We start from the raw sequence: 23,908 nt of genomic DNA, 5'->3' as shown, positions 1-23,908 counted from the left end.
TCTCAACCACAAGGGAGAAAGTTCATGAGCACTCTCTTGCACTGAAGAAAGAGAAGTCTCCTTCCTCTTCAGGAATACCCAGGGAGGGAGGCACATAGAATCATAGAATAGTCAGGGTTGGAAATGACCTTAAGATCATCTAGTTCCAACCCCCCTGCCATAGGCAGGGATGGGGGAGAAGATCAGAGCTGGGGATTGCAAGGCACTCATCTGGCTTTGTGGCTTTTCTAACAGTTTGGTGCATGAGAAACCTCCTTTCCTGGGATTGCCTAAGAAGAGGAAGGGAAATGAGATCTCAGGGAGGGGCTCAAAGGGGCAAAACTCCAACACTGGCTCTTGTACTAATCCAGCTTATGTCATCCTCATTCACTCTTTAACTCCTCTTGTTTGGTATGTGTCTATTAGAATTAATTCAGGAGAAACTCAGAGTGACTCAGATACCTTTCCTTTGGCTTAAAAGGATTTTAACAAGCCAAACCAGGCAGGACATTATCAGATGTTGAGAAACAAGGAACTGAGCTGGTGTCTTCTGGGAACAAAGGGTCAGAGAAAGGCTCAACATGGGAAAACTGAGCTAGGAGAAGATGTCTTACGGTCCCCAGGCCTGCCTCTGCAGTAGCAGTCTACAAGGGCTATTTGGAGTGCTACTGTTCAGGGCTGAAGGGCCAGAGAGAAAACTGAAGATCCAGCTGTGCTGGTGCAGAGCTGAGCTGGAGAAATGGGCCATAAATGCAGACCAAACCCTCAGAACTAGAGACAGCATGAGAGGAGAGAAGTTGGGCTGGAAGACAGCATGAAGATCTGGCTCTCAGCTTTCTGATGTTCCAACATGGAGTTGGCATGACCTTAAAATTAGGGTGAAACAGAGGAATTTTCGCAGAAATGCCCTCATCTACTTTTCCAAAGTGAAAAAGGAGGGTAACCCATGGCTACAGCAGTGCCTAAAACCCCAAGTGAGGTCCAAGCATCATTTGATACTGCTTGACCTCAAGCAAATCCCTTTCTAATTCCATCTTTCATCCTATGCTGGTGTATACAGGCAGTGAACTGTGACATGGGGGGAAATGTGTCCAAACGCAGCATGGCTGGCTTTGCATGTGAAGACTCAGCCCATGGACCACACAGCTCTGGGAAAACCCTGGTTTATCTTTAAGAAAACATGTTTCCATATGGCAAAGAAATAGAAATAGTAATGGTGGGAAGCCTGAATTTAAGACTAAATGGTCCTTAAAAATAACCTTGGTGTTATGATGACAAAGCCTCGGGCGACTTGGTCTAGTGTGAGGTGTCCCTGCCCATGGCAGGGAGTTGGAACTAGATGATCTTAAGGTCCCTCCAACCCAAACCGTTCTATGCCAGGGATGGAGCATTTACCACTTCTTTGGGCACCCTGTGCCAGTGCCTCAGCACCCTCACAGTAAAGAACTTCTTCCTTATATCTAACCTGAACTTCCCCTGTTTCAGTTTGAACCCATCACCCCTTCTCCTATTGCTGCAGTCACTGACGAAGAGTCCCTCTCCAGCAGCCTTGGAGCCCCCTTCAGACACTGCAAGCTGCTCTGAGGTCTCCACGCAGCTTCTCTTCTCCAGGCTCAACAGCCCCAATGTTCTCAGCCTGTCTCCATATGGGAGCTGCTCCAGCCCCTGATCATCCTCGTGGCCTCCTCTGGACTTGCTCCAACAGCTCCATGTCCTGCTTCTGTTGAGGACATCAGCACTGCACACAGTGCTGCAAGTGGGGTCTCATGAGAGCAGAGCAGAGGGGCAGGATCACCTCCTTCAATCTGCTGCTCACACTTCTTTTGATGCAGCCCAAAAACTTTAGCTCAAGAAAGGAAGTTTGAAGATCTTTCTTTAGCAAAATCCAGAGGTTTTAAGCCAGGTTCGTGTTTGTCAGTTCTTCCTTTCAAATCACCAGAGCTGGCAGTGCTGACCGCTGGATTTTATCTCAGCCTGAGGGTTTATTTCCCAATTCCTCCAGCTTCAAACTGGCGTTTTGCTTTATTGAGGCCAACTTAGACACGGCAAAGGTCTAGCACGAGGCATGGAAAAATGAGCAAAATGGAAAATTAAAGAAAAGCTTCCAGCATAGCAACTTCCCCTACACACAGTTATAAAAATGAACAGTGCAAAGACCTGGGTGAATGGAACTTTAGAGCTCATGTCTGGAGATACCACCATCACCTTTACATGGAAAATCACAACCCAGATTAAGGGGTTTTCCCGGGGTTTTCCCCACAAGCACTTGGCTCAGTTGAGTCCTGAGCACAGATTTCTCTGCCCATTTGGGGGGGTTGAAACTAAATGATCTTAAGGTCCTTTCCAACCCTAACTGTTCTATGGTTCTATGACTTCCTCTGTCTGGTTCCCTGGGGCTGCTCGTCCCCTCCTTGGCAGAGCTGTTGGAGTCTGATGGTGATTCCCAAGAAGCAGCTCCTTAGATGTGGGTGCAGAGTGAGCACATAACCCACATAAGCCTCTCTTCCAAATTCAGAGGGTGGAGAGGAACCACTGTTACCTCTTTCTGATGCCCCCACGACCTTCTGCCTTGAGCCCCAGCCCATGGATCAGAGCTGTGTTTGCTGGGAGGGGGGGGTCACCCTGAATCTTCAGGCAGCTTCAGGTCACCCTGAATCTGAGTGATGTGCTCAGAGAAAGCAGAGCAAAAACCCAGCCTTTTTGCCACCTTTTCATCACAAAGAGATTCTAAACGCAAATCTCAGCAACACGCTTGCCTGAGGTTCACAGTCTGAGAAAACTTTGATCATTGGTGTGGGGCATGTGGCGGATTTCAAAGCACCAGAGCTATGAAAAGTAAACACAGGGAGCCTGATTGTATCTTCTTAACCTAAACTTTTTAAGCAACAAGCAGTTACACAGCTGGAGGCCTGGCACAGGCCACTAATCGCGGCTAGCACATGAGGGGAGCGGCGTGGGAAAACTCATGGACCCTTGAGGTCCTTTTTGACCTGTCCATCATGACCACACTAGGTAGGTTCCTGATTCTATTCCCAGTACCAGCATCACGACTTGAGCCACCACGGGGCTGTTATACCTAATAGTCAAGAAATTCTGGTGCAGGGCTGTTCTTTCACAGCCTCCTTGGGGCAACACCAGAGACCATCCTCCAGTGATGGGGTCCAGATTTATCTGTTCCTCAAACCGTGGATTCTTATCTGCTTCTTTTCTCTTTTTCCCAAATTTTACCCCATTTCAGGGCTTGCACCATACAATTTATAAGCCCTAGTCTCCTGCGTGCTGGTGGTGTTAAGACATTGGTGCTGCCCTGTTGTACTCTGCACCCTGGGGTGTTAGAGCTGACCTTGGCTCTATACTCCTGGAAAACTGAGTGTAGGCAGCGTTCATGAATAGGATCCGCTCCTGCAAATACAGCCCTGCAGAGGTCAGGGCTGGAAACAAGGCAGTGCTGTGAGGGTAACTGGAGTGATCCCCAAGAAAGCAAAAGGACAACAAGGGATTTTACCCAGGGGGATGCAGAGCAGTGTCTGTGTGCAAGGCCTCGTTGTCACCCCCCTTTTTCCCCCATAAGGGGGGATCTGCCAGCTCAGGAATGGCACAGCCGAGCGCAAGTCCTGCCTCCTTCTTCTTCCTCCTCCTCCTCCTCTCCTCCTCCCAGATGTTCCCTTGTGTGCAGCCATCTGTTGAGCTCCCTCCTCCCTCCTCCTGCGGGGAAGGGGCAGCCCGTTTGCCCGGCCAGCTGCACGCCTTGAACGAGAAGGAGGAGGAGGAGGAGGAGGAGGAGAGAGGAGGAGAAGGAGGGAGGAAGGGGACACCCGACCCCAAGCCCCGCTGCTGCTGCCGGCTCCCGGCGGCGCCCGCTCCCCGCCGTGGGAACCGGCGCTGCGCGGCCGCCCCGCTCGTGGGAACCGACCCCGGCCTCGGTGAGTCCCAACCCCCGGCACCCCCAATTCTCATTATTGGGGATGGGAAAAGGGGGTTTGAGCCCTCCCTGCTGCCTCCCCGCGGGTCCGAGCGCCAGCACTGGGGGTATCTGCAAGGGACCCCCCCGCAACCTCGGAGTGGGGAAACTTCTGTGGTGTGATGAGTTGTAGGGGCTCAGCGAGGGGGGGGTCATCGCAAAACGCTTCGGGTGCAGTAAACGGGGAAGGACGGAGGTTTGGGGTGGGGGTGAGCTACTTTTCCACCACCTCTGGCTTTCCCAAAGCGGGATTTTGGGGTGCAGCGGGTGCGTGCACCCCTCAACCCCGCTCCCTCCCCTCCCGCCAGGGCGGGATGCAGCGTTTCCAGGCGGGATCCCTTCCCTTCTCCTTCCCCCGGTGCAATGGGGAGAGCTGGGGATTGCCACGGCTGCAAAGTAATCCGAGCAGCAGCTGGAGGCTCCGCACCGCCTCCCCTGCCCGGCTTCGGGGCTTTGATTTCACCCAGGGCTCCGCTCTCCTCCCTCCTCTCCCTCCCGCCTCCCCCCCCCCGAGGCCAGGCGGCTGGAGGGGAAGGAGAGAAGCTTCTTGTCGGGTTCTGGTGCTCGGAGGCTCGCTGGCGTTTGCAGCTTACCCGAGGTAAGCGGAGAAAGGAGAAGGGGAGGGTGGTAACGCTTGAATGGGGTGAAGAGGCTGGAGAGGGGCAGAGCGGGGTCTGCTCTCCCGGTCTGCGGAGATAAAGGCAAGGCAAAGCTCCCCTGCCTGGGAATTTCCCATGGTTTTAAGTGGATTAAGCTGGAGGGGAAGGTGTGTTTGGGGAGGGGGGGAGGAAGCAGATGAGGGTTTATTTGTTCTCATTAAAAGAGAAGAGAGAAAAGAGAGACAGAAAGAGACAGACAGAAAGAAAGAAAAGAAAGAAAGAAGGAAGGAAGGAAAGAAAGAGGAAAGAAAAGAAAGAGAAAAGAAAGAAAGAGGAAAGAAAAGAAAGAGAAAAGAAAGAAAGAAAAGGAAAGAAAGGAAAGAAAGAAAAGGATCTGGTTGTGACTCTTGAAGAGGGAGGTCACAAAGCTCGGGGTTCCCCTGATAACACACACACCCTGTAAACTTTTTAAGCAGCTCTGTGGAAACTTGTTATTAACGCTGCAGTCATTAAAAGGCGCAGACCACGGCGGGTTTCTCAGCCCAGTAAAGCACAACACGTGCCAGCTCTCTGGAAACAAAAGGGTCCGGCAACTTTACTCCTATAGCTTGGGGTTTGGGGAGGTTGGGAGGAGGAGGATGGAGGAGGTAGTGGGTTGTGTTTGGGGGAAGTGGCATCGCCTCCGTTAACCGATGCTCTCCATCGCGATGAGCTAATGTGATTTGGGAGGGGAACACGGGTGTTCATCACCGCAGCCGGGCGAGGAGCCTCCAGTCTCCCAAGTGGAAGCATTTCCCCGGGTGTCTGCCATGATAAATCAGCTGCCGTTAGGCTGAATAACTGCATTCACTGAAGTTACAGTAGGAAACTTGTCTGGGTGGACACTGTGCCATTGCTCTGCAGAGAGCAGCCGGGGCTGGTGGCTGGCGTTGCGCTGAAATATCGCATTGATCGCTGCTCCAAAGCTCTCCTGGCAGCCACGGGGCTTTAGAGCAGTGATAGAGAGCAGAGGGAATGCCAGAAGAGGCACTGTGGAAAGGCAGGGTTAGACCAACGCCTCGCTGATCCCTCCGGGAATAAGGAGCACGCTGGATGTGTTAGATGCTGAAAGGACCCGAGGGAGCTTGGTATGTCTCTGGGAGAATTTGCAGACTAAACTTGGCTGGCTGCTCGCTCTCCGCGCTGCAAAGGCAAAGTGGGTTCATATCTGCCATTGACCTGGCATGGGGCACAGCTCGTGTCCCTTCGTGACCCATGGAAGGCAGTCCCTATCCCGGGGAGGACATGGGAATGGGAGGTGCTTGCTCATATGTGGGTTATAAAGGGTCGGCGAGGTCCTGACCTGGGCTCAGCCGTTTCCTGTCTCACTCCAACACAGGATCCCTCTCTGGAGGTGGTGGGGTGAGTGATGCTCGGGACCAGGGTAGGAAGAAGGTTGGACGGTAGCACCCGGACCATGGATTTCCCTTTGCAGTATCCCGGAGCGGGTTTTCCCTTGCAGTATCCCGGACGATGGGTTTTCCCTTGCAGTATCCCAGAGCGAGCTGTGCTGCGGGGAGACGCTGCTGGTTTGTGAATGAATCTGAGCAGCTGCTGGCGGAGGCAGTAGGGAGCAATTACAGAATGCCCGGAGGGAATGAGGACGTGACGGACAGCCCAGGGGATGTTAATATCTGACAGCGAGGTGGACTTGCAGGGAAGGCTGCAGGGTCGGGGTCAGGGTCTCCTGCACCCCTGTTCCTTAAGATTGAGTGCAAGGACTAAACCAGCACTGAATGGGTGGGAGGAAATCTGGAGGAAAGAGCTGTAAAACAACCAAGCAGAAGTCTTCTCTGTTTTCGGATACAGGATAAAGCATCCCGTGTCCCCCCACCCCTGCAGTGACCAGCAGCGTGTGCCACCCCGGTGGAGACAGAGCTGGGAAATAAAGGTGAGCCATCGTTTTCCAGAGGTTTAGAGTTTCCCCTCCATCCCTAACTGCTTCTTTTCCTCCTCTTTCAGTTTCTTTTCCCTCCTCCTCCTCACTTGTCAGCTCTTGGTGGGGAGAAGCAGAGGCTGGAGGGTGGGATAAGATGAGGCATCCTCACCCCTGGTACCCCGGGAGCCGTGGTGCTGCCAGGCTATCAAAGGAAACTTCCCAACACCCGAGATGTTGAGGGTTGGGAAGAGATAAAGCCCGGCTTGAGCAAGCTGATTCTTGTCTTCAAACTTGGCACCTATGGAGGTGAATGGATGAACGGCTCAGCCATTCATTGCAGGGAAACCTGGAGATTTTCAGTTCTATTGCAGTTTTTATACGTATTTTCTTAATTTCCTGGGCATTTCTACCATTCCCTCTTGGAGTATTAATGATGTGGAGCAGCGGGGGAAGGAAATACGTGCTCTGAGAATCGCCCCCCCGCTGCTTGCAGGCACTGCCAAAGATGAAACCAACCTGGCTGCCTTAGCACGGGACATTCCGGAGTTGCATTAACCAGGCTGGAATTCTGCCTGTTGCAGCAGTGGCAAACTGGAATAAAGCACTTTATCTTTGCTATGACTGAGTGGAGGGCCATGTGCTGTGTGTAATAGCTGAGTGTTGACACTTGTGGGCTTTCTTTTCTTTCCCCTTTCCATTCTCCTGCTTCTTCTTTGCTCTCCATGTATCTGTGATGTTGACTCCTCTCTTTTCCCCTGGTTCATGCCCAGCAGCTCAAATCCAGGGGTGGGGAGAGAAATGAGAACCTTTAGGGTTGTTTTTTTACTTTAAATAGGATAACCCTCATCAGGAAAAGCTGAGACTTCAAGGCAAAGCCCTGCTGTGGCAGATGGGTCAAACCAGATGTGATTTTTCACCCCCATCACGTCTGAGGTGACAAATGCATGCAGAGCAATCTAAGTGAGGCAGGACACGTCCCTGACCTCAAAATCATTCATTTTCCTCCCATCCTTGAGAGTGAGATGTTTGTGGCAGAGGGCATGGTGAGGCTGAGCTTCACACGGTAGGATGGAGGAGACCCTTCATCCAAAGCCCTTTAGTCATATGATCATAGACTCACAGAGTGGTTTGTATTGGAAGGGACCTTAAAGCTCCTCCAGTTCCAAGCCCCTGCCACGGGCAGGGACACCTTCCATTAGAGCAGGTTGCTCCAAGCCCCTGTGTCCAACCTGGCCTTGAACACTGCCAGGGATGGGGCAGCCACAGCTTCTCTGGGAAAAGTCTGTGCCAGCGCCTCAGCACCCTCACAGGGAAGTGCTTCTGCCTCAGAGCTCATCTCAATCTCCCCTCTGGCAGGTTAAAGCCATTCCCCTTGGCCTGTCCCTACAGGCCCTTGTAAAGCTTCCACCCAAGGTGCAGCCTCTGTACTTACTCAGGACAGATCTGCAACCTCTTGCAAGAGATCTCCAACTCAAAGGATTACAGGATCATAGGGTAACTCTGAACTTGGTCAGTCTCACGCATTTGGGGAGAACATTGTTCTTCTGGACTGTCCCCACATGTCCCGTGGTAATGTCCCTATCTCCTGTGTTCATGGTGCATGGTGGCCTCCCATGGCTTTGGAGGAAGGAAAGTGCAAGGTGCAAGGGGCCATGTAGCCAATAGTGGGGGACATATGAGGATGCTGTGATTTGGGATGTCTTACTCTGCTGGTCAGTAAAATCAGGTCAAATTGGCCAGTGACAAGTCCCTGTCAGGTCACTGGGGCAGGGAAAGCATCACCTGGGGGGAGAACCACAGTGGGGATGATGCCCTGGTGGTAAACCCTTTGTTAGCTTTACCCAGACCCCTTTCCCATTCCCAAATCCCCCATTCCCAAATCTTTTAGGAGACCCACTGAGCATAAGCAATGTCTTGTGTGCTTTGCTGGGGTTGGGGCAGCTCTTAAAGCCCTTGCTGATGCTCTACAGAGCAGTTTTGCTGCCATTCATTGTTCACAGCATCACGTTGCATGAGTTATTGTCGGGGGGAGAAGAAAGGCTGGGAGGGGAAGGAGACAGGAGCCTCCAGCTGTGCTGTTTGGAACAATAATGGCCAGGATTGTATGTATTATCTCCTCGGTGGAGGGTCTGCAGCTGCACGCTGAGAGCCACAGGCAGCAAAGAGGCCCAGAGATTATTGTGTATGAAAAAGACCCATAAAACCAACCACAGAAATAAAGCAAATGCCCACAAAGAAGCGCTGGGTGATGGGGGCAGCACCGAGGGGCACCCAGCCGCATGTTTGCCCTCCCTTATTGAAGCCAGCAGCCCCGCAGGGCTGTTAGAAGGGAGGTTGGGAGCTGCTGCCTTTCAGAGAGCTAAAGCCGCATGAGGTCCTCTTAAAATCCTTCTTCCAGGGCCCAGTCGAGGTGGGTTTCTTTTCCCTTTGCTTTTTGTATGATTCTGGCTGGTGCTGTCTCCGCTTGATGGAGTCAGGATGAGCACCATGACCAAGACATACAAGAGGCAGCATTTGGACACCTGATTTGCAGACATCTCTGTTTCAAGGAGAAAGAGCTGGAAAGCCCTTACAGATACAGGATCATAGAATCATGGAATAGTTTGGGTTGGAAGGGACCTTAAAAACCCATTCCCCCTTGTCCTATCACTCCAGTCCCTCATGAAGAGTCCCTCTCCAGCATCCTTGTAGCCCCCTTCAGACACTGCAAGCTGCTCTGAGGTCTCCACGCAGCTTCTCTTCTCCAGGCTCAACAGCCCCAATGTTCTCAGCCCGCCTCCATACGGGAGGTGCTGCAGCCCCTGATCATCCTCGTGGCCTCCTCTGGACTTGCTCCAGCAGCTCCATGTCCTTATGTTGGGGACACCAGAACTGCACACCGTGCTGCAAGTGGGGTCTCACAAGAGCAGAGTAGAGGGGCAGGATCCCTTCTTTCAGCTTGCTGGTCACGTTAGGATGATAGGTATGCTATGAGCTATTCAGTCTTGATGGGCTGTCTCTCACCAGCGAAGGGCAGAGGCATCGCCCTGGGATGATTTATCTTCCCCCGGCACCATCTCTTCTCTCTCTCCCTTCCTTCCTTCCCTCTGCCCAGCTCATCCTCTCCGGGGGAACCCATCCATGTGCATCCATGCAGCATGGTCCTTCTGCATCCCACTGGTGTGGCTGAATGCAAACCAGGTCAGGAACATGGGGTACTTCCATAGATATCAGGCCTTTCACTCATGGACCAGACAGCTGCTGGTGGGTCTTTGCAGCCTGTGCTCTCCTGGGATGAGACATTGTATGTGCCATTCCAGGGACATGCACTGCATGTGGCATTCGCCAGCTGGGCACAGACATGGCTTTATTAACAGAAGCATCCATCATGGGTAGGAGGTTTCCTCTTCTCGTGCTGCACCTCTTAGTGTTTCTCTCACTGGCCTGGTGAATGGTGTTCATCCCAGAGTGCATTCCTCTTGAATTATATCATGTCTCTGGGAGCTGGAGTGCTATGATAAAGTATTGTCATAGCAGGAGCTGGCACAGGAACCAGCTGGGGTTGGGGGTCAGGTGTGGGAGAGCCCTGTCAGGGGCTGAAGCTATAGGACAACCTTGCTAGGATCATTTTAGCTTTCAATAATTGACCAGTTAAGAAATACGGCCTTGGTTGGGTTACTCTTTAAAATTCACATCAGCTTGTTGGAATCCTTACTCTGACACCAGGAATGGTCAGAGAGGAAAGGGGAAGTGTGTGCAAACATAACATTGTAGATGAAGCTGCGATCCATCGCTTTCAAACTGATCCTTTGCAGAGGGATGTGCAGCCCTGCAGGAGGGTTTAATCCTCCCAATCACTGCTGTGATGTGAGTAAAGCCTGAGTACTCACAGCCTCCCTCTGGGCATCACTGTGAGGCCTTGGTCATTGGTGATGATGGAGCAGGAGGATCTGTTGGTGGCTAAACCAAGTCCCTCTATAACAAGATAAATTAGAGCTGGCGTAAAACTCAGCATAAGCTTCTCCTTTTGCTATGAAGTGCCATGCCAATGGGCTGCTCTGTCCTCCTGCTTGTGCCAAAATAACTCCTTTGCACTCCCATTCTGGGATGTGTCACTGGGTTTATGATAAAAGATTCTATTTGGGCTGAGTTTGAGGAGGTTAAGAAAATATTTGTGTTCCCAGCTGAGATGAAGTCTCTGTTACACTCAGTGAGTGCTGGGACAGTGAGACCTCCTGCTCCTGGAAATGCTTATGGTGAGAAAGCAAAGGGGGAGAATGAGAATCAGGGCTCAGGGGTGGTAAAAGGATTTGGGGTGATGCTGGAGCAGGAGGAAGCCCTGAGGTCCTGCATCCCTTGTTTGACCCTGTGCATCCCATGCTGCTAGAACTGGTGTGCCACCACCGATGCTCCCAGTTTGAGCCATCCTTCATCTGGCATAGCCAAAAGGCAATGGTGAGGCTGGGATGCTCACATCCCATCAAGCCCCGTGAATCCCCCACAGTGCTGCCAGGAGGTGCCACGCTGCTCCAATGCATTTCCCTGCCTGCAGTGCTCCAGAGGCTTGGCAAACTTCATTTCCTTTCGGGAACGCCTCCTCTGGGCACAAGCACAGCTCAGCGTGAGGCTGGCGAGCAAAACTGCTTTCAAAAGTCACAGGAGACTATTTCCCCCACCCCAAATAAAACTGCTGTTAACCTGGCAGCTTCCTGGGCTCAGCAGGGAAGGGGGATTTTTGTGCCGCAGTGATTTAATTCCCAATTTGCCCATGTTTGTTGGAGTTAGCACTGACTTTTTCCCTACTCGAGGCAAAATTCCTGGGAGTTGAGCTGTTGTTTGCTTCCAAGATGTGGCTTTTCAAGGCACGTAGCTCTTGGGGTGGCAGAAATTGTCCGTGCTTCAGCTATGGATGTAAATCAGCTGGAACTCACTCTATGGGCTGGCAGACCTGCCCACACAGGTTTCCTTTTGTCAGAGCCCAAACACACCACACTTTGATTTCCTCCTAGGGGGGGATGAGGGATGCTGGAGGAGGGAGATTGTGCAAGGGGAGTAAGCTCTTAGTTGCTTAAACACTAGGATGATAAATTACCTGTTGCTTCTTGCAAAGCAAATGGGATTTGTGACATGAATAGTTGGAGCAAAGATTATTTTAATAGGTCTCTCCAATTCTTTTATATATAAAAAAAAGCATCATATTTTTCTTTCTACTTACAAAAACAATAGAGCAGAGGCTGCTTCAGCTGACCAAGGGATGGCACATGTTTGGAAACTGATACTGTGAAGCTGTAGGGTTTGGAGGTGCTGGGTTCCCTCTAGATCAACCTTCTCTGCAACCCATGGTGGGTTGAGGGGTTGTTTGGGTTTGGCTTTGGGGTTGTGAAATGCTTCTGATACTTAATGATTTGGCTTTGCTCTTGGTAGTCTTATCTATCCCATCCCCTGTAACAGCTATGAAAATCTGTCTGAAGGACGGAGAGCACGAGTGGGATGCTGGATAATCACTGAGTTTTTGGCTCAGTAGTTTGTGTCTGGAGCTGAGAAAAAGGGAATGGAGATAACTGAGATATGGGGAAAATGAGGAATGGTGTCTTGGTTATTCTGTCCTTGTCCCTTCTGGCTGTCCACAATTCAAGGAGTAATGGGTTTAAACTGAAACAGGGGAAGTTCAGGTTAGATATAAAGAAGAGGTTCTTTACTGTGAGGGTGCTGAGGCGCTGGCACAGGCTGCCCAAAGAAGTGGTAAATGCTCCATCCCTGGCAGTGTTCAAGGCCAGGTTGGACAGAGCCTTGGGTGACATGGTCTAGGGGGAGGCATCCCTGCCCACGGCAGGGGGTTGGAACTGGATGATCTTAAGGTCCTTTCCAACCTAAACCATTCTACAATTCTATGATTCATAGTCTTTCATATGATTCAAGTCTTGCAAAGACAGACTTGATGCAGAGCAATGAGGTTCTTGTCCAGACCTGGAAGCAGCACCCCATCTTCATTCATAGCAGTTCTGTCACCTCTCGAAATCACTTGAAAGGGGCCAAAGCACCTCCCAGAGCAAATAAACCACTGGTTTGAGATCTCCTTGTCTTGGCTACCTCCTGTGATCCCTGGGGACCCACAGGCCAGAGAGGGTAAATCCCATCCTGAACCCACCCATCCCCATCACACTGCCCTTAAGGTCTGCTTTAAGCACAACCATGTCTCCGCATTGCAGAAGCAGAAATGACTTTTTCTTTCCATCCCCAGTTTGGTGCCTATTGTATCTTATTTTTCCATAGCCTGGTAATGTAGATTCCTGATACCACTGGGTTAATTACTTGCTGACAAGTCCCCTTTTGGTAGTGGAGCTCTTGGCTGAATGCAAAGGAGGTGCTTTTACATCCGTTATTAAAAATCATTAAAGCAGAAAGGAATTAATAGAGAATTTTTTTCTTTTCCTTTTTTTTTTTTTTTTGTCTTCATTCCCTGCATTTAATTGTGATTTTCCCCAGTGAGCAGGAAGATGGAGCAAAAAGTATTCAGCACCTGCAGGGTGATTTATCTTCTGTTCAGGCCCTCGGTGTCTCTTTACATTAAGCCATAAGGGCTAAAGCCACCATCCCAGTGGCTGAGTTTCCCCCCATCCCAATGCTTGCACGCACTGGTTGGGGAATGGGGTGAGGTGGAGAGGACTGGGTTGCACATCCCCTTCTTCATATCCTGATGGATAATTGGCAATGACTCTTTAAACAGCTTTGCACTTCCCACTGATAAAACCATCAGTGTGAAGGGTGATAACTTATCACCCAAAAGCAATTTGTGCAATGGGTCCTGATGGAGGGTCCACGAAATCAAGCTGAATTTAGAAGAGCCAAGGGACTAATTCTCATCCTGCTGTCACTGACACCTAAAGTAACTCCACTGAACTCCCCCAAACCTGTCCCTGGCAGTGTTCAAGGCCAGGTTGGACACAGGGGCTTGGAGCAACCTGCTCTAGTGGAAGGTGTCCCTGCCCGTGGCACGGGGTTGGAACTGGATGAGCTTTAAGCTCCCTTCAATCCAAACCAGTCTGTAAATCTATGATCTAAGCAAATGCAGAATCAAACTGAAATAGCAGATATTTCTTGGATTCTCATTATTTCTCCCTAAATCAAATAAGTCACAACTCTGAGTATAAAACCAGGACCAATTCTGCAAAGCGTACCCCAAAACCAGCAAACGACACAAGATAACATATGGATTAGAAAGCCCTGTTGCCATTCACACCAAAACTCCTTTGTGAGGAAGCATTAATTGCTTTAATGAGCTTTACAGAGGGGGTAAACACAGCCCTTTGCTGCATGTATGTGGGGAGGAAGAGCTGGTCTGAAGCAGGCAGAGGAAAAGCCTGGATGACCTTTAACTGATTCACACACATACAAATAAGAACCAGTAACCTTGTCAGAAGCAGCTCCTTTATCATGTGATGGGTGTGTGCTTGCAAGGTGAGGGATTAATAGTCTCTGGTCGTAGGCTGGTTTGAGCTAGTTTTGCTATCTGCTCACATTGGCCTATGGGATCTGGAGACCGGGCTGTGATTGCATCTCTGGTGTAATTTGGACTTAGCCTGGAAGAGTCTGCACTGGAAAAGTGGAGCTGTTGCTAGAGCTGCACTTTACTTGATAATTATCCTTATTTTACAGAGTAATTAATGGGAGGAGAGGAAGGGAAAGGTGTCTGAAGCAATTTTGTGGTTGGAAAAGCCACTCGGGAGCATCCTGGTGCTCTGGAGCCAGCGTTCCAGCTGCATCCCAGAGCCTCCCAAGTATTCAAAGAGAGAAAGAGCCAACTATCTCTTTATGTTTTCCAGCCTGGAGGATTTATGGCCTCTATCAGCCTATGCAGCTTGTTTCACTTTCCAATAACTTTCCCTTTCCCCTGCCCCCAGCAGTGATTGCAGCCAAGTGGGCCTTGTGGGCCTCGCTATAAAGACTCTGCTTTTTCTTCACTTGGCTGATGCAAGAGGCAGAAGACGATCCCCAGATTTTCCTCCTGATGAAATATTGTTGCTAATCCAACTCCTCCATCCTTTGCTAGAACAGCAGTTCTGTTTGGGATAGGTGGACTGAAGCTCTCCCTTTTTGCCTCTTCCCTTCAAAGGTTGCTCTATTTGCTGTCAATCCCAAATTAGCAAGAAACTTGGAAATTACTAGGATCTGTCCACGTTAGACATGCACAGACTCATGTTACAGAATCATAGAATGACAGAGTGGTTTATGTTGGAAGGGACCTTAAAGCTCATCCAGTTCCAACCCCCTGCCATGGACAGGGACACCTTCCACTAGAGCAGGTTGCTCCAAGCCCTGTCCATGTTGGCCTTGAACATTTCCAGGTATGAGGAATACATGTTATACCTGATCTGCTCTAATTGTGGCCTGCTGATGAAAAGACAGGTCGTCTTTTCTCCATTCCTGTGTCAGGGCTGGTAAACTTGTGACCGGCAGCCCAATTTGATGGAAAAATGTCCCACCAAAGGGGAAAAAGGAAGATTAGGGTTTTGTTGTTGGATGAGTGAGCTGAACTGATTCATCCTGGGTGCATCTGGATGGGTGGGACTTGGGTTTGGAAGATGCAGCCAGGGATGGGGTGGAAAGCAGTACCCTGAGGAGACTGGGCATCCTGTTCCACCACAGACAAGGGAGAGATGGGGCATCTCCAAGGATTGGTCTGGTCTTAGATGGGGTTTCATTCACCTCTGGAGCAATTTCTTTTACTTCATCCCATTGTAGAGACAGGCTGGGGGTTCCGCATGTCCTAATTATGTACCTTAAGCTTCATGGGGTGACTTTGGGTCCTCATCCATGACTCCAGCTGCATTTCAGCTGATGCTTTGGGAAGTGGAGGGGTGCTGCATGAAAAACAGCGTGTCCCCTTCCTGACTCCATCAAACAACAAACTTTCAAACACCTCCCCCTTCTATTTCTAATTAGTCCTTGATTTTTGGCTATAGGGATTTCCAGCTTGGTGGTTGCCAGGACAACCGGAGGTAGCTTGAGTAGCATCCTCTTCATCTCCGCATATTTGAGGGGGGGACCAGTCCCCAAGCAATGGGCTTCCATCCAAGGCGGGATGTGTTAGCACACCTCCCTTGGGTGGGAATGAGGTGGAAAACTCTCAGCTGTGGATCAGGGAAGTCTAGTGAGAAAAGTCTGTAAGGAAGAGGAGAAGGAGGAAATCAAGTGCAGCGAGAAGTGTGAATTGGCAACAGCACCGTAACAAGGCTTTCCTCACTCCCACACCACCCCCCGACCATCAGCTGAGATGTGGGTTTCCTTTGCAGTCTGGTTCCCAAATCAGATTTTAATGGGGTTTTTTTTGGCAGGAAAACCTCAGTGTGAGGTTTCTGCCCATGTCCTGCCACACAATGGTGCAGGGGATGAGCAGAGCAGGGAGGAAGCATTGAGGCATCTGCAGGCTCAGGGAGGGATGTGGGGAGAAGGCTAGCACCTTAGTTGCTAGGATCTTGGTCTGTTACCCATCATTGGGTCTCGTTGCGGTTGTCTTATGATATTTGTCACACAGAAAGGATGAGCAAGATACAAAGACCAGAGACCTGCAGCCACTCTGGGTACCTGAAATGTGGGGGATGATGCTGAACCCCAACAGCTCCTGTTGAAATCAGTGGGTACAATGAGCCCCCCAGAACTCATTTATTTTATCCCTTTGATCTCTCCACACCACAACAGCTATAGAAATGAAGAGGTCATGGTTGAACCAGCACAAGGACAGGCTGCTTTCTCCTAGCAGCTTTCCCTTTAGCATCCCAAGTGCTAGTTGCCAGTGTTTTCTGATCCATGGTGTTTCCTCCAGGTGAATGTCCCCTGTGCTTCAGCAGGATAACTCATCTCCCTTTTACAAGGGGATACCTTGGCTTCCTGCCTTTATCAACAGAGCAGCTCATAGGCAGCAATCCAAAGGCAGTTTGATGCGGTTTCAACTGCACACTGTACACAGATGAACTGTAAATGCCTGCAGCATGTTTCTTTCCTCATTTCAAAGAACACTATTGATTGCTCCATGCAATGACAAAGCATGCCTGAACCTGACTAAGCTCTTCCTTGATTATCTGGCAATGCAGGAGACTCTTTGTTGGACTGGAAGGTGACCAGTATCTTTATTTCTCCTATCTTTTATCACAGCTATTGGCCAAGTGGCCTGTTAGCCTATGAATGCTTCATGCTGCTCAGTAAGGGAGTTTTTAGCTGATAGTAATGGATTGCAGCTTATCAGCAAAGCAATTGCAGAGCCAGTAAGGGAGTATTTGGGGCAGTACTGGAGGAGGGAAGAGACCATAGATGCTGTGTAAATACCTAAGCTGAGATTTGTGTACTGCATTTCAGCTGTGTAATGTTGTGTCTTTGCTGCTGGCTGGAGCAATGGATGGTACAGTAGGAGTCACTTTATCTGTCTACTTGTGGAGATCATTTCTGTAGCTGATTGGGAATTAATACCCATATCAAAAGGGGTTTAAGCAGCCACATACCGAAGCCCAGCACTGGCTTTGATTCAGTTCATAGAATTATAGAATGGTTTGTGTTGGAAGGGACCTTGAAGCTCATCCAGTTCCAACCCTCTGCCATGGGCAGGGACACCTTCCACTAGAGCAGGTTGCTCCAAGCCCCTGTGTCCAACCTGGCCTTGAACACTGCCAGGGGTGGGGCAGCCACAGCTTATCTGGTCACGCTGTGCCAGCGCCTCAGCACCCTCATTGTAAAACATTTCTTCCATATATGTAGTCTGAATCAACCCTCTTTTAGTTTAAAGCCATTCCCCCTTGTTGTGTTGCTACAGGCCCTGCTAAAAAGTCTGTTCCCAGTTAAAACAGGACTTTGGAGATTGTCCTCTTGCTTTTCTTCAGGTGTCCCAGCAAGGAGCCCATGAAGGTGTTAGCAGTACTCAGAAAGCCAAGTCTCACACCGTTGTGTCTTTGGACCTGCTGTGGTCTGATCCAGTTCCCACCAGAGCCAACAGGATGCCATGAGGAACTGAGCTGGGCTTTTGCAGGAGAAGTTAGGAGGCGCTTTCCCTGTTGAGACTTCAGGTGAGAATAGCTGCTGGGTAGGATTTGAGAGAAGAAATTCATAAAATCACAGAATCCAGGATGGAAGGGACCTCAAGGATCATCTGGTCCAACCTTTCTAGGCAAAGCATGACCCAGCACCCTGCCCAGCCCAATCTTAACAGTGTATGGTGTTGGGGAGTCACAACTTCCCTGGGGAGATTATTCCAATGTCTGGTTGTTCTCAGTGTGAAAAATTTTCTTTGTGTCCAACTGGAATCTCCCCAGGAGTAACTTGTGCCCATCACCCCTCGTCTTTCCCCTGGGACTCCACAGAAAAAGGGAGTCTCCATCATCTTTGTAGCCACCCTTTAAATACTGGAACACAGGGATAAGGTCTCCCCTGCACCTTCTCTTCTCTATGCTGACTAAACCCAGCTCTCTCAGCCTGCCATGAGACTGAGCTGACATCAGTGCAGGTACTTCCCTGTACGTGAGACATTTAACATTTGAGGTTTTGCTTTTTTAGTTCCCAAAGAGCTCCCCGCTGCTGTAATTTCCCCTGGTAATAAAACATTCCAGTGCATTCCAGATGCAGCTTCATGGAAAAAGAAGTATTTAGTCTAGGAGGGATTGCAGAACAGAGCAAGCTATGGTCTGCCTGCACAGAACCAAAGGGGGTCAGCTTTGGTGTCATGAAGAAAGGGACATCTGGAGATGTGTCTGCAGAAAGGAGCTCAACCCCCTATGTCCTTTCTGCACACATGTGTTTGTTCAAGAAACAGTTGAGATAGGCAGGGACTGGAGCTCATCTTACTGATCTTCTGTTTCTATACAATAATGCACCCCAGAGGATTGCGTGTTGGCCTTTAGTGATGCTACGGTTGCAGGCGCTTTGGCCAGAGTCCCAGTCTCTGCTCTCTATTTGCAGGAGGTCTGGGAGTTACCACCAGACAAGTCCTATCAGTGATCAGGACAATGTTTTTGCAATGCTTTTTTATCCCTTTGCACCACTTCTGCACGTTGGCAACTAATCCCTGGGAAGGAGAGCAGAGTCAATGCTGGAAAGGGAGAGAAACTGCTGCCACAGGCTGGGTGAGGGAAGATGAAGTGTGAACTTTTAGGAAATGGCCCTGGGAAGGTGCAAGGGCTGTGGGGAAGGCGCCTCAGTCAGATCAAAGGGTGTGTGGGAAAGATGATCCCGCAAGGAAGTTAATAAAGTGCTTTTAGTGGTGGGAAGTGGTGGGAAAGGTGAGAATAGATTCCAGGGGGGCTGAGGAGGGGATGGGAACATGCATTTTAAAGGGGATTTATTTTCTTTGGTTAAGTGAGTGCTTGGCACGTGGGTCTCTTTATCACCAGCAGCATAGACAATGAGCAGTGATGGATCTGCTTGCCTGGTTTGATGGGAGATTTTGTTGCCGGCCTTCTGGATGAGGCATGAGGAGCTGTCATCCATGACTGCAATGGGAACCAACAAGGACAGCCCTCATTGACCTGTTGCATGCTGTCATGCTCCAATTTAACCCCTTCAGAGATGCAGAGCTAAAGCTAAAGCTTTTTTGGCTGGCTGTTGAAATCATTGTTGCTGACAGTTGTGTGGAGGAGCTGTTAGGATGCGATTGGAAGAGGTCCAGCAAAGCCATCAAGGTGTAGATCAGCTCTCTTCCTTCCTTGTCTGCAATGATAAAGGGACAGAAACAGCTTAGATGGAGGAAGTTCAAAACCAGAGAGTTAGAGAGAGCTCCCTGCTTGCTGCCATTGTTAATCAGAGAGAATTCTTAATGTAATTAGCAAAGCCTCCCCAGAGGCTCTATATAAAACAAATTGGCTCTCTCCACTCGATGCCTGTGCAAGAGGCTGGTCGCACCACAGCAGAGTCTGGGTTAGACTGAGTGGTCCTTGGTTCCCCTGCTCCATCAGGCGAGGAGCCAAGGGGCTGTTGTCTGTCCTGCCTGCCACCAGCCCAAGGAGGGTTGGTTTTAGCTGCTTGATATAAAACAATATCCTTACCTACCTAAGCACTTCTAAAGTTGCATCTGAAGTGTAAGGAAGGGAGATGTGCAGTCCATTTCAGCAGAATGAAGCTCCTTTCTAGCTGTTCATCCTGGATGATGTTCTGATGATGCCATTATCTCTCTCATCTATAGGAAATATAAATGGAGCTTTGGTTTCTCGTTTCCTGATAAGGCTTTTGGACACCTAAGGCTCCCACTGGGTGCACAGCCTAAATGATTTCTCTAACCTGTCAGTGCAGGACTCCCAAATCTCACTTGGATGCCCTGACATGAAGAAGTCTGTGCGCTGAAGTTTGTCAGGCTATAAAATCACTCGATGTTCAAGCTGTCATTTAGCTCCTTCTGTGGTTCAGTCAAAAGGATAGATCTTGCTTTAAGGCAAGTTCTTACTGTTCTTACAGTTGATATCCAGTTGTTTCTTAACTTGGTTATATCTACAAAGAGTGTTGACCCAATTTTTCTCCATTAAGTTCCCACTGGGGTTCATAACATCAGAAACAAAAGTGTTTGGGACATCCATGCTATTTAAGGGTATACTTCATCTGTCCATTTGGAAAGACAGAAGAGAAGACTGCATGACTCAAACTGTTGCACATCTTCAGTAAAGTAATTTCCACAGCAATTAATTCTACTTTCTTATCATCTTGTTTTCCAGGTCAACAATGAAGTTCCTGGTCTTGTTCAATCTGCTGCTTCTCCTTCCTTGTTTTGGTACCACCAAAACCTGCTTCCCCGGCTGCCACTGCGAAGTGGAAAGCTTTGGTCTCTTTGACAGCTTTAGCCTGACCAAGGTGGATTGCAGTGGAATAGGCTCACACATTGTTCCTGTTCCAATCCCTCTGGATACCTCCTACCTGGATCTATCATCAAACAAACTGGAAACAATCAATGAATCGAAGCTCACTGGCCCTGGATACACCACTTTGGTGAGCCTTGACTTGAGCTACAACAAAATTGCTAAGATCTCCTCCACAACCTTCTCCAGGCTTCGGTACCTGGAGTCCTTGGACCTGAGTCATAACTCTTTGGAAGCCCTTCCAGAGGACTGTTTCTCCAGTTCTCCTCTGGGCGACATAGATTTGAGCAATAACAAGCTCTTGGATATAGCGATGGACATTTTTGCTTCAAAAGGTCAAGGAAAACCCTTGAATGTGGATCTATCCAATAATATGCTCAGCACAATTACAAGGCACCGTGAAAAGAGCATGCCCAACATCCAGAACTTGAATCTTTCTGGAAACAGGCTAACATCTGTGCCAAACCTTCAAGGCATTCCTCTCCGATACCTAAATCTTGATGGGAACCCCATAGTCAAGGTTGAGAAAGGAGACTTCATGGGACTGAAAGATTTGATTCATTTATCCCTCAGTGGCCTGCATGGCTTGAGTGAGTTGTCTCTTTATAGCTTCAAGGAACTACCAGCCCTCCAAGTACTGGATTTATCCAACAATCCCAACTTGAAGTCACTGACTGCTGAAGTGATCTTTGGGCTGAACTCCCTACAAGAGCTCAACCTCTCTGGCACAGGCGTGTCGTCCTTGCCAAAGACTGTGCTGAAATACCTGCCTTCCATCAAAAGCATCACCTTGGGGAAGAACATACAGTGTCTTAAGACCATCAAAGAAGGACAGTACCACCGACAAATCGGGCTGACCAAAAAAGAGGTCCTCAGTTGCCACGATAGCCATGGATCCGTGGCAGCAGCACCTTATGTTTCGTGATGAAATCTGGGGAGAAGGTGGGGAAGGGAGGGTGGGGGGCCATGGGATTTGTACAGGATCGGACTGAGATGGCTTGCAGTGTGCCTTTTGTAAGACTGTCAATAACTTATATATTTGTATATGCCAATACTTGATTGTTTGTGGATTTTATAAACTCTCAAACCATGGCCCACGTCATCTGCAAGGCTCCAGGTTTTACCCTTGAGGTCCTGCATGCAGCCCCTTGGCTCAAGAGTGGTGATGCTGGACAATGGGGACCGAGCTGCTCTGCAGGTCCCAGGGCAGAACAGTCATTCTGGAGCAACCCTTTGTGTCCCAGACACATCCGTAGGAGCAAAGTTACATCTCTCCACACCAAAACATACTGACTCTGTAGCTGCTTGCTTACAAACCCATGCATCATCCTTTTGTATTAACTATTACTCCCCAAGAAGTGCCTTCTGGATGTTGCCTTCATTAGCAGCACCGTGGTCCCCGTCATGCACTTTCAGTCTTGAACAAACCTTTCCAGACAAACCTGAACACAGGGTCCTCCTAATGTGCTGGTTTTTACATGTTATTTGCATGAATGTGCAATGAGCGTTGATTAAGTCGAGAACTTTTCCCACAGTTTTCCCCCTGTTTTCCCATCATGTCTAACTACTTTAGGTCCAACCTTGGCATCCTCCTCTCTTTCTAACCTTAAGCGAGCCATTGATCAGAGATGATGCACAGCAGAGCAAGGGGAAGAAAAGGGGTTTGCCAACAGCCACATCTCACCCAGGAGCCAGCCTCTGCTGAAGCAAATTAACCAGGTGACAAAGCAAAGAAATCATGTAGCCTGGCTTAAAACTGTAATAAACATCCCTCTTTCCTTTCTGGGAAGGCTTGGAAGAAAACTTGGGCAGGGACTCCTATCTTGACAACCTTATTAAACCAAGATGCAGCCCCAGAGGATGCAAGAGTAAGCTGTTTCCATGCTGATGTTCCCAATCTGAACACAACATCTGCAGCTCAGCTGGATGCATGTGAGGCAGTCTTCAACACTGAAACACTCTCCAGAACATGCCAGGAGAAGGATTAATACTGACGCCTGCAATCCTGCAGCACTTTGCCTATCAGGGGAAAGATCTTGTTGGGTTTTAGTTCCAGAGTTGTGGCTTTTCTTTCTCTCCCACAGCTCTTTGGCTGTCAACTGCAATCTGATAGAAAGCCTGGTCCTCAGAGGTTTGCTCGTGTTTTCCTTCATTTATGAGATACTGGCAAAGCAAAGGGGAGCCCTCCTGGTCCCTCTTCTTTTACCACTTTTAGAAGTGGTAAATGCTCCATCCCTGGCAGTGTTCAAGGCCAGGTTGGACAGAGTCTTGGGTGACATGGTCTAGTGTGAGGCATCCCTGCCCATGGCAGGGGGTTGGAACTGGATGATCTTAAGGTCCTTTCCAACCCAAACCAGTCTGTGATTCTATGATTCCACGATTATGCAGGCTAGGAGAAAACGTGGGAAGGCAACACAATGTGACTCAATGCTACATGTGAAGCCTTCAACTTGCTTATGGAAGGTCCTGCAGTGGAGGTGTCTGGTCCATGTCTGGCATGCTCTTTCATGGGGATGGGAAGGATGGGGGTCCTGCTTGGGCTCATTTATACCTGGTCTCTAAACCCAGCCTTGCATCAAGGCAACCTTCAACCTTCAATGTCTGAAACTGATTTAGGGAGGCCCATGTAAAAATGATGCAGATATAAAACCCATCCCACAACCCTCCTTGGGAGTGATGGGAGAAGCTCAGGCTTCATCCTCGCTCCCCCAAAAGTCTTTGCAAATGGAAATTCTATTACCCAAAGCAGCTGCCTCCAAGGATGGTTGAAACCTACTGAGCCCATAAAAGAGCCAACACCTTGCTTTGGGTACTGAAATCCCTCTCCCACATTTTCATCTATCTCCTCTTCTTCGGGGACCTTAGGGTGGGATTTTAACCCTTTCTTTCAGCGCTGGGGCTTTTTGCTCCTCTCCTGGCTCTTTGCAATGCTCAACCAGCCTTCACAGTCACAAGAAACATTGATTTTCTTAAAAAGGCAATGGGACTGCTCACAAGCATGGATCTGGAAGGGAACAGCAATCACCTGCAGTGCAGGATGGGGGCAATTTGGGAGGAAAAGGGTGTTTTTAGTGGATCTTGCCTTTTTAAGAGAATTCTTTTTCTGCTGGCAGAAAATGTAGGTGTTTCAAGGAAGTTGTTTAATTTTGGAAGTCTGTACATAGATGAACTGTTACAGGGATCACAAACTGTCAAAGGTACTGTCTTTGTGCCACTGTGGTAAGTTTAAATCCCAATGTGACAATCCAGTTGAAGACTGCAAGTGTTCCTCATGTAATCTCACATTAGCTGCTAAGCAAGCCTTGGCAGAAGCTGGCAAGTCCCATTGCTGTGTTAGTGTGTTGGGTTTATTTTAAAGACCTTCTGCAGCATTGTAAGGCTTCGTGATTTATCATGATATAATAAAGTGATTTGGAGGAGAATAAACCCACATCCCCCAGATTTATTGCCTTAGTGCTGGGAGGGCAGTAGCTGCTGCTGGGGCCAAAGTGAAGGACTTGTCTTGCTCTGCTCAGCCCCGCCAGCCTCATGGGTGTTGTATATTCAAACAGGGGTCAGGGTTTTTCCCACTGTGTTTGGCTCATTGGGGTCCTCACTGGCAGAAAGGCTTGAGAGCTTCACTGCTTGATTCAAAAGACATTATGGA

General features: G+C 49.3%; 1 protein-coding gene across 9 annotated transcripts; it reads left to right on the top strand.

Annotated features, from left to right (window-relative positions):
* The first annotated feature begins 3,606 nt into the window (after window positions 1-3,606).
* Window positions 3,607-23,688, top strand: TSKU (tsukushi, small leucine rich proteoglycan). Of its 9 annotated transcripts, XM_030476353.1 has the most exons (4): window positions 3,690-3,902; window positions 6,388-6,469; window positions 17,308-17,490; window positions 20,122-23,688. In XM_030476353.1, exon 4 carries the CDS (start codon window positions 20,129-20,131, stop codon window positions 21,185-21,187), a length of 1,059 nt encoding a protein of 352 aa, XP_030332213.1. In that variant the 5' UTR covers window positions 3,690-3,902; window positions 6,388-6,469; window positions 17,308-17,490; window positions 20,122-20,128; the 3' UTR covers window positions 21,188-23,688. The 9 variants fall into 9 exon arrangements, 8 of the variants coding, with proteins under 8 accessions (XP_030332212.1, XP_030332213.1, XP_030332214.1 ...); XM_030476352.1 differs by lacking the exon at window positions 17,308-17,490 and having other exon boundaries at window positions 3,607-3,902; XM_030476354.1 differs by lacking the exons at window positions 3,690-3,902; window positions 17,308-17,490 and adding an exon at window positions 3,920-4,538.
* Window positions 23,689-23,908: the final 220 nt, after the last annotated feature.

The sequence above is a fragment of the Strigops habroptila genome, chromosome 2 (genome assembly GCF_004027225.2).
Source record: "Strigops habroptila isolate Jane chromosome 2, bStrHab1.2.pri, whole genome shotgun sequence".
Classification (NCBI taxonomy): Eukaryota; Metazoa; Chordata; class Aves; order Psittaciformes; family Psittacidae; genus Strigops; species Strigops habroptila.
This window is presented reverse-complemented; position numbering and strand designations above follow the sequence as displayed.

Excerpts from the sequence above, each read along its gene's own strand:
- TSKU (XM_030476352.1), top strand. The coding sequence starts at position 20,129 with ATGAAGTTCCTGGTCTTGTTCAATCTGCTGCTTCTCCTTCCTTGTTTT.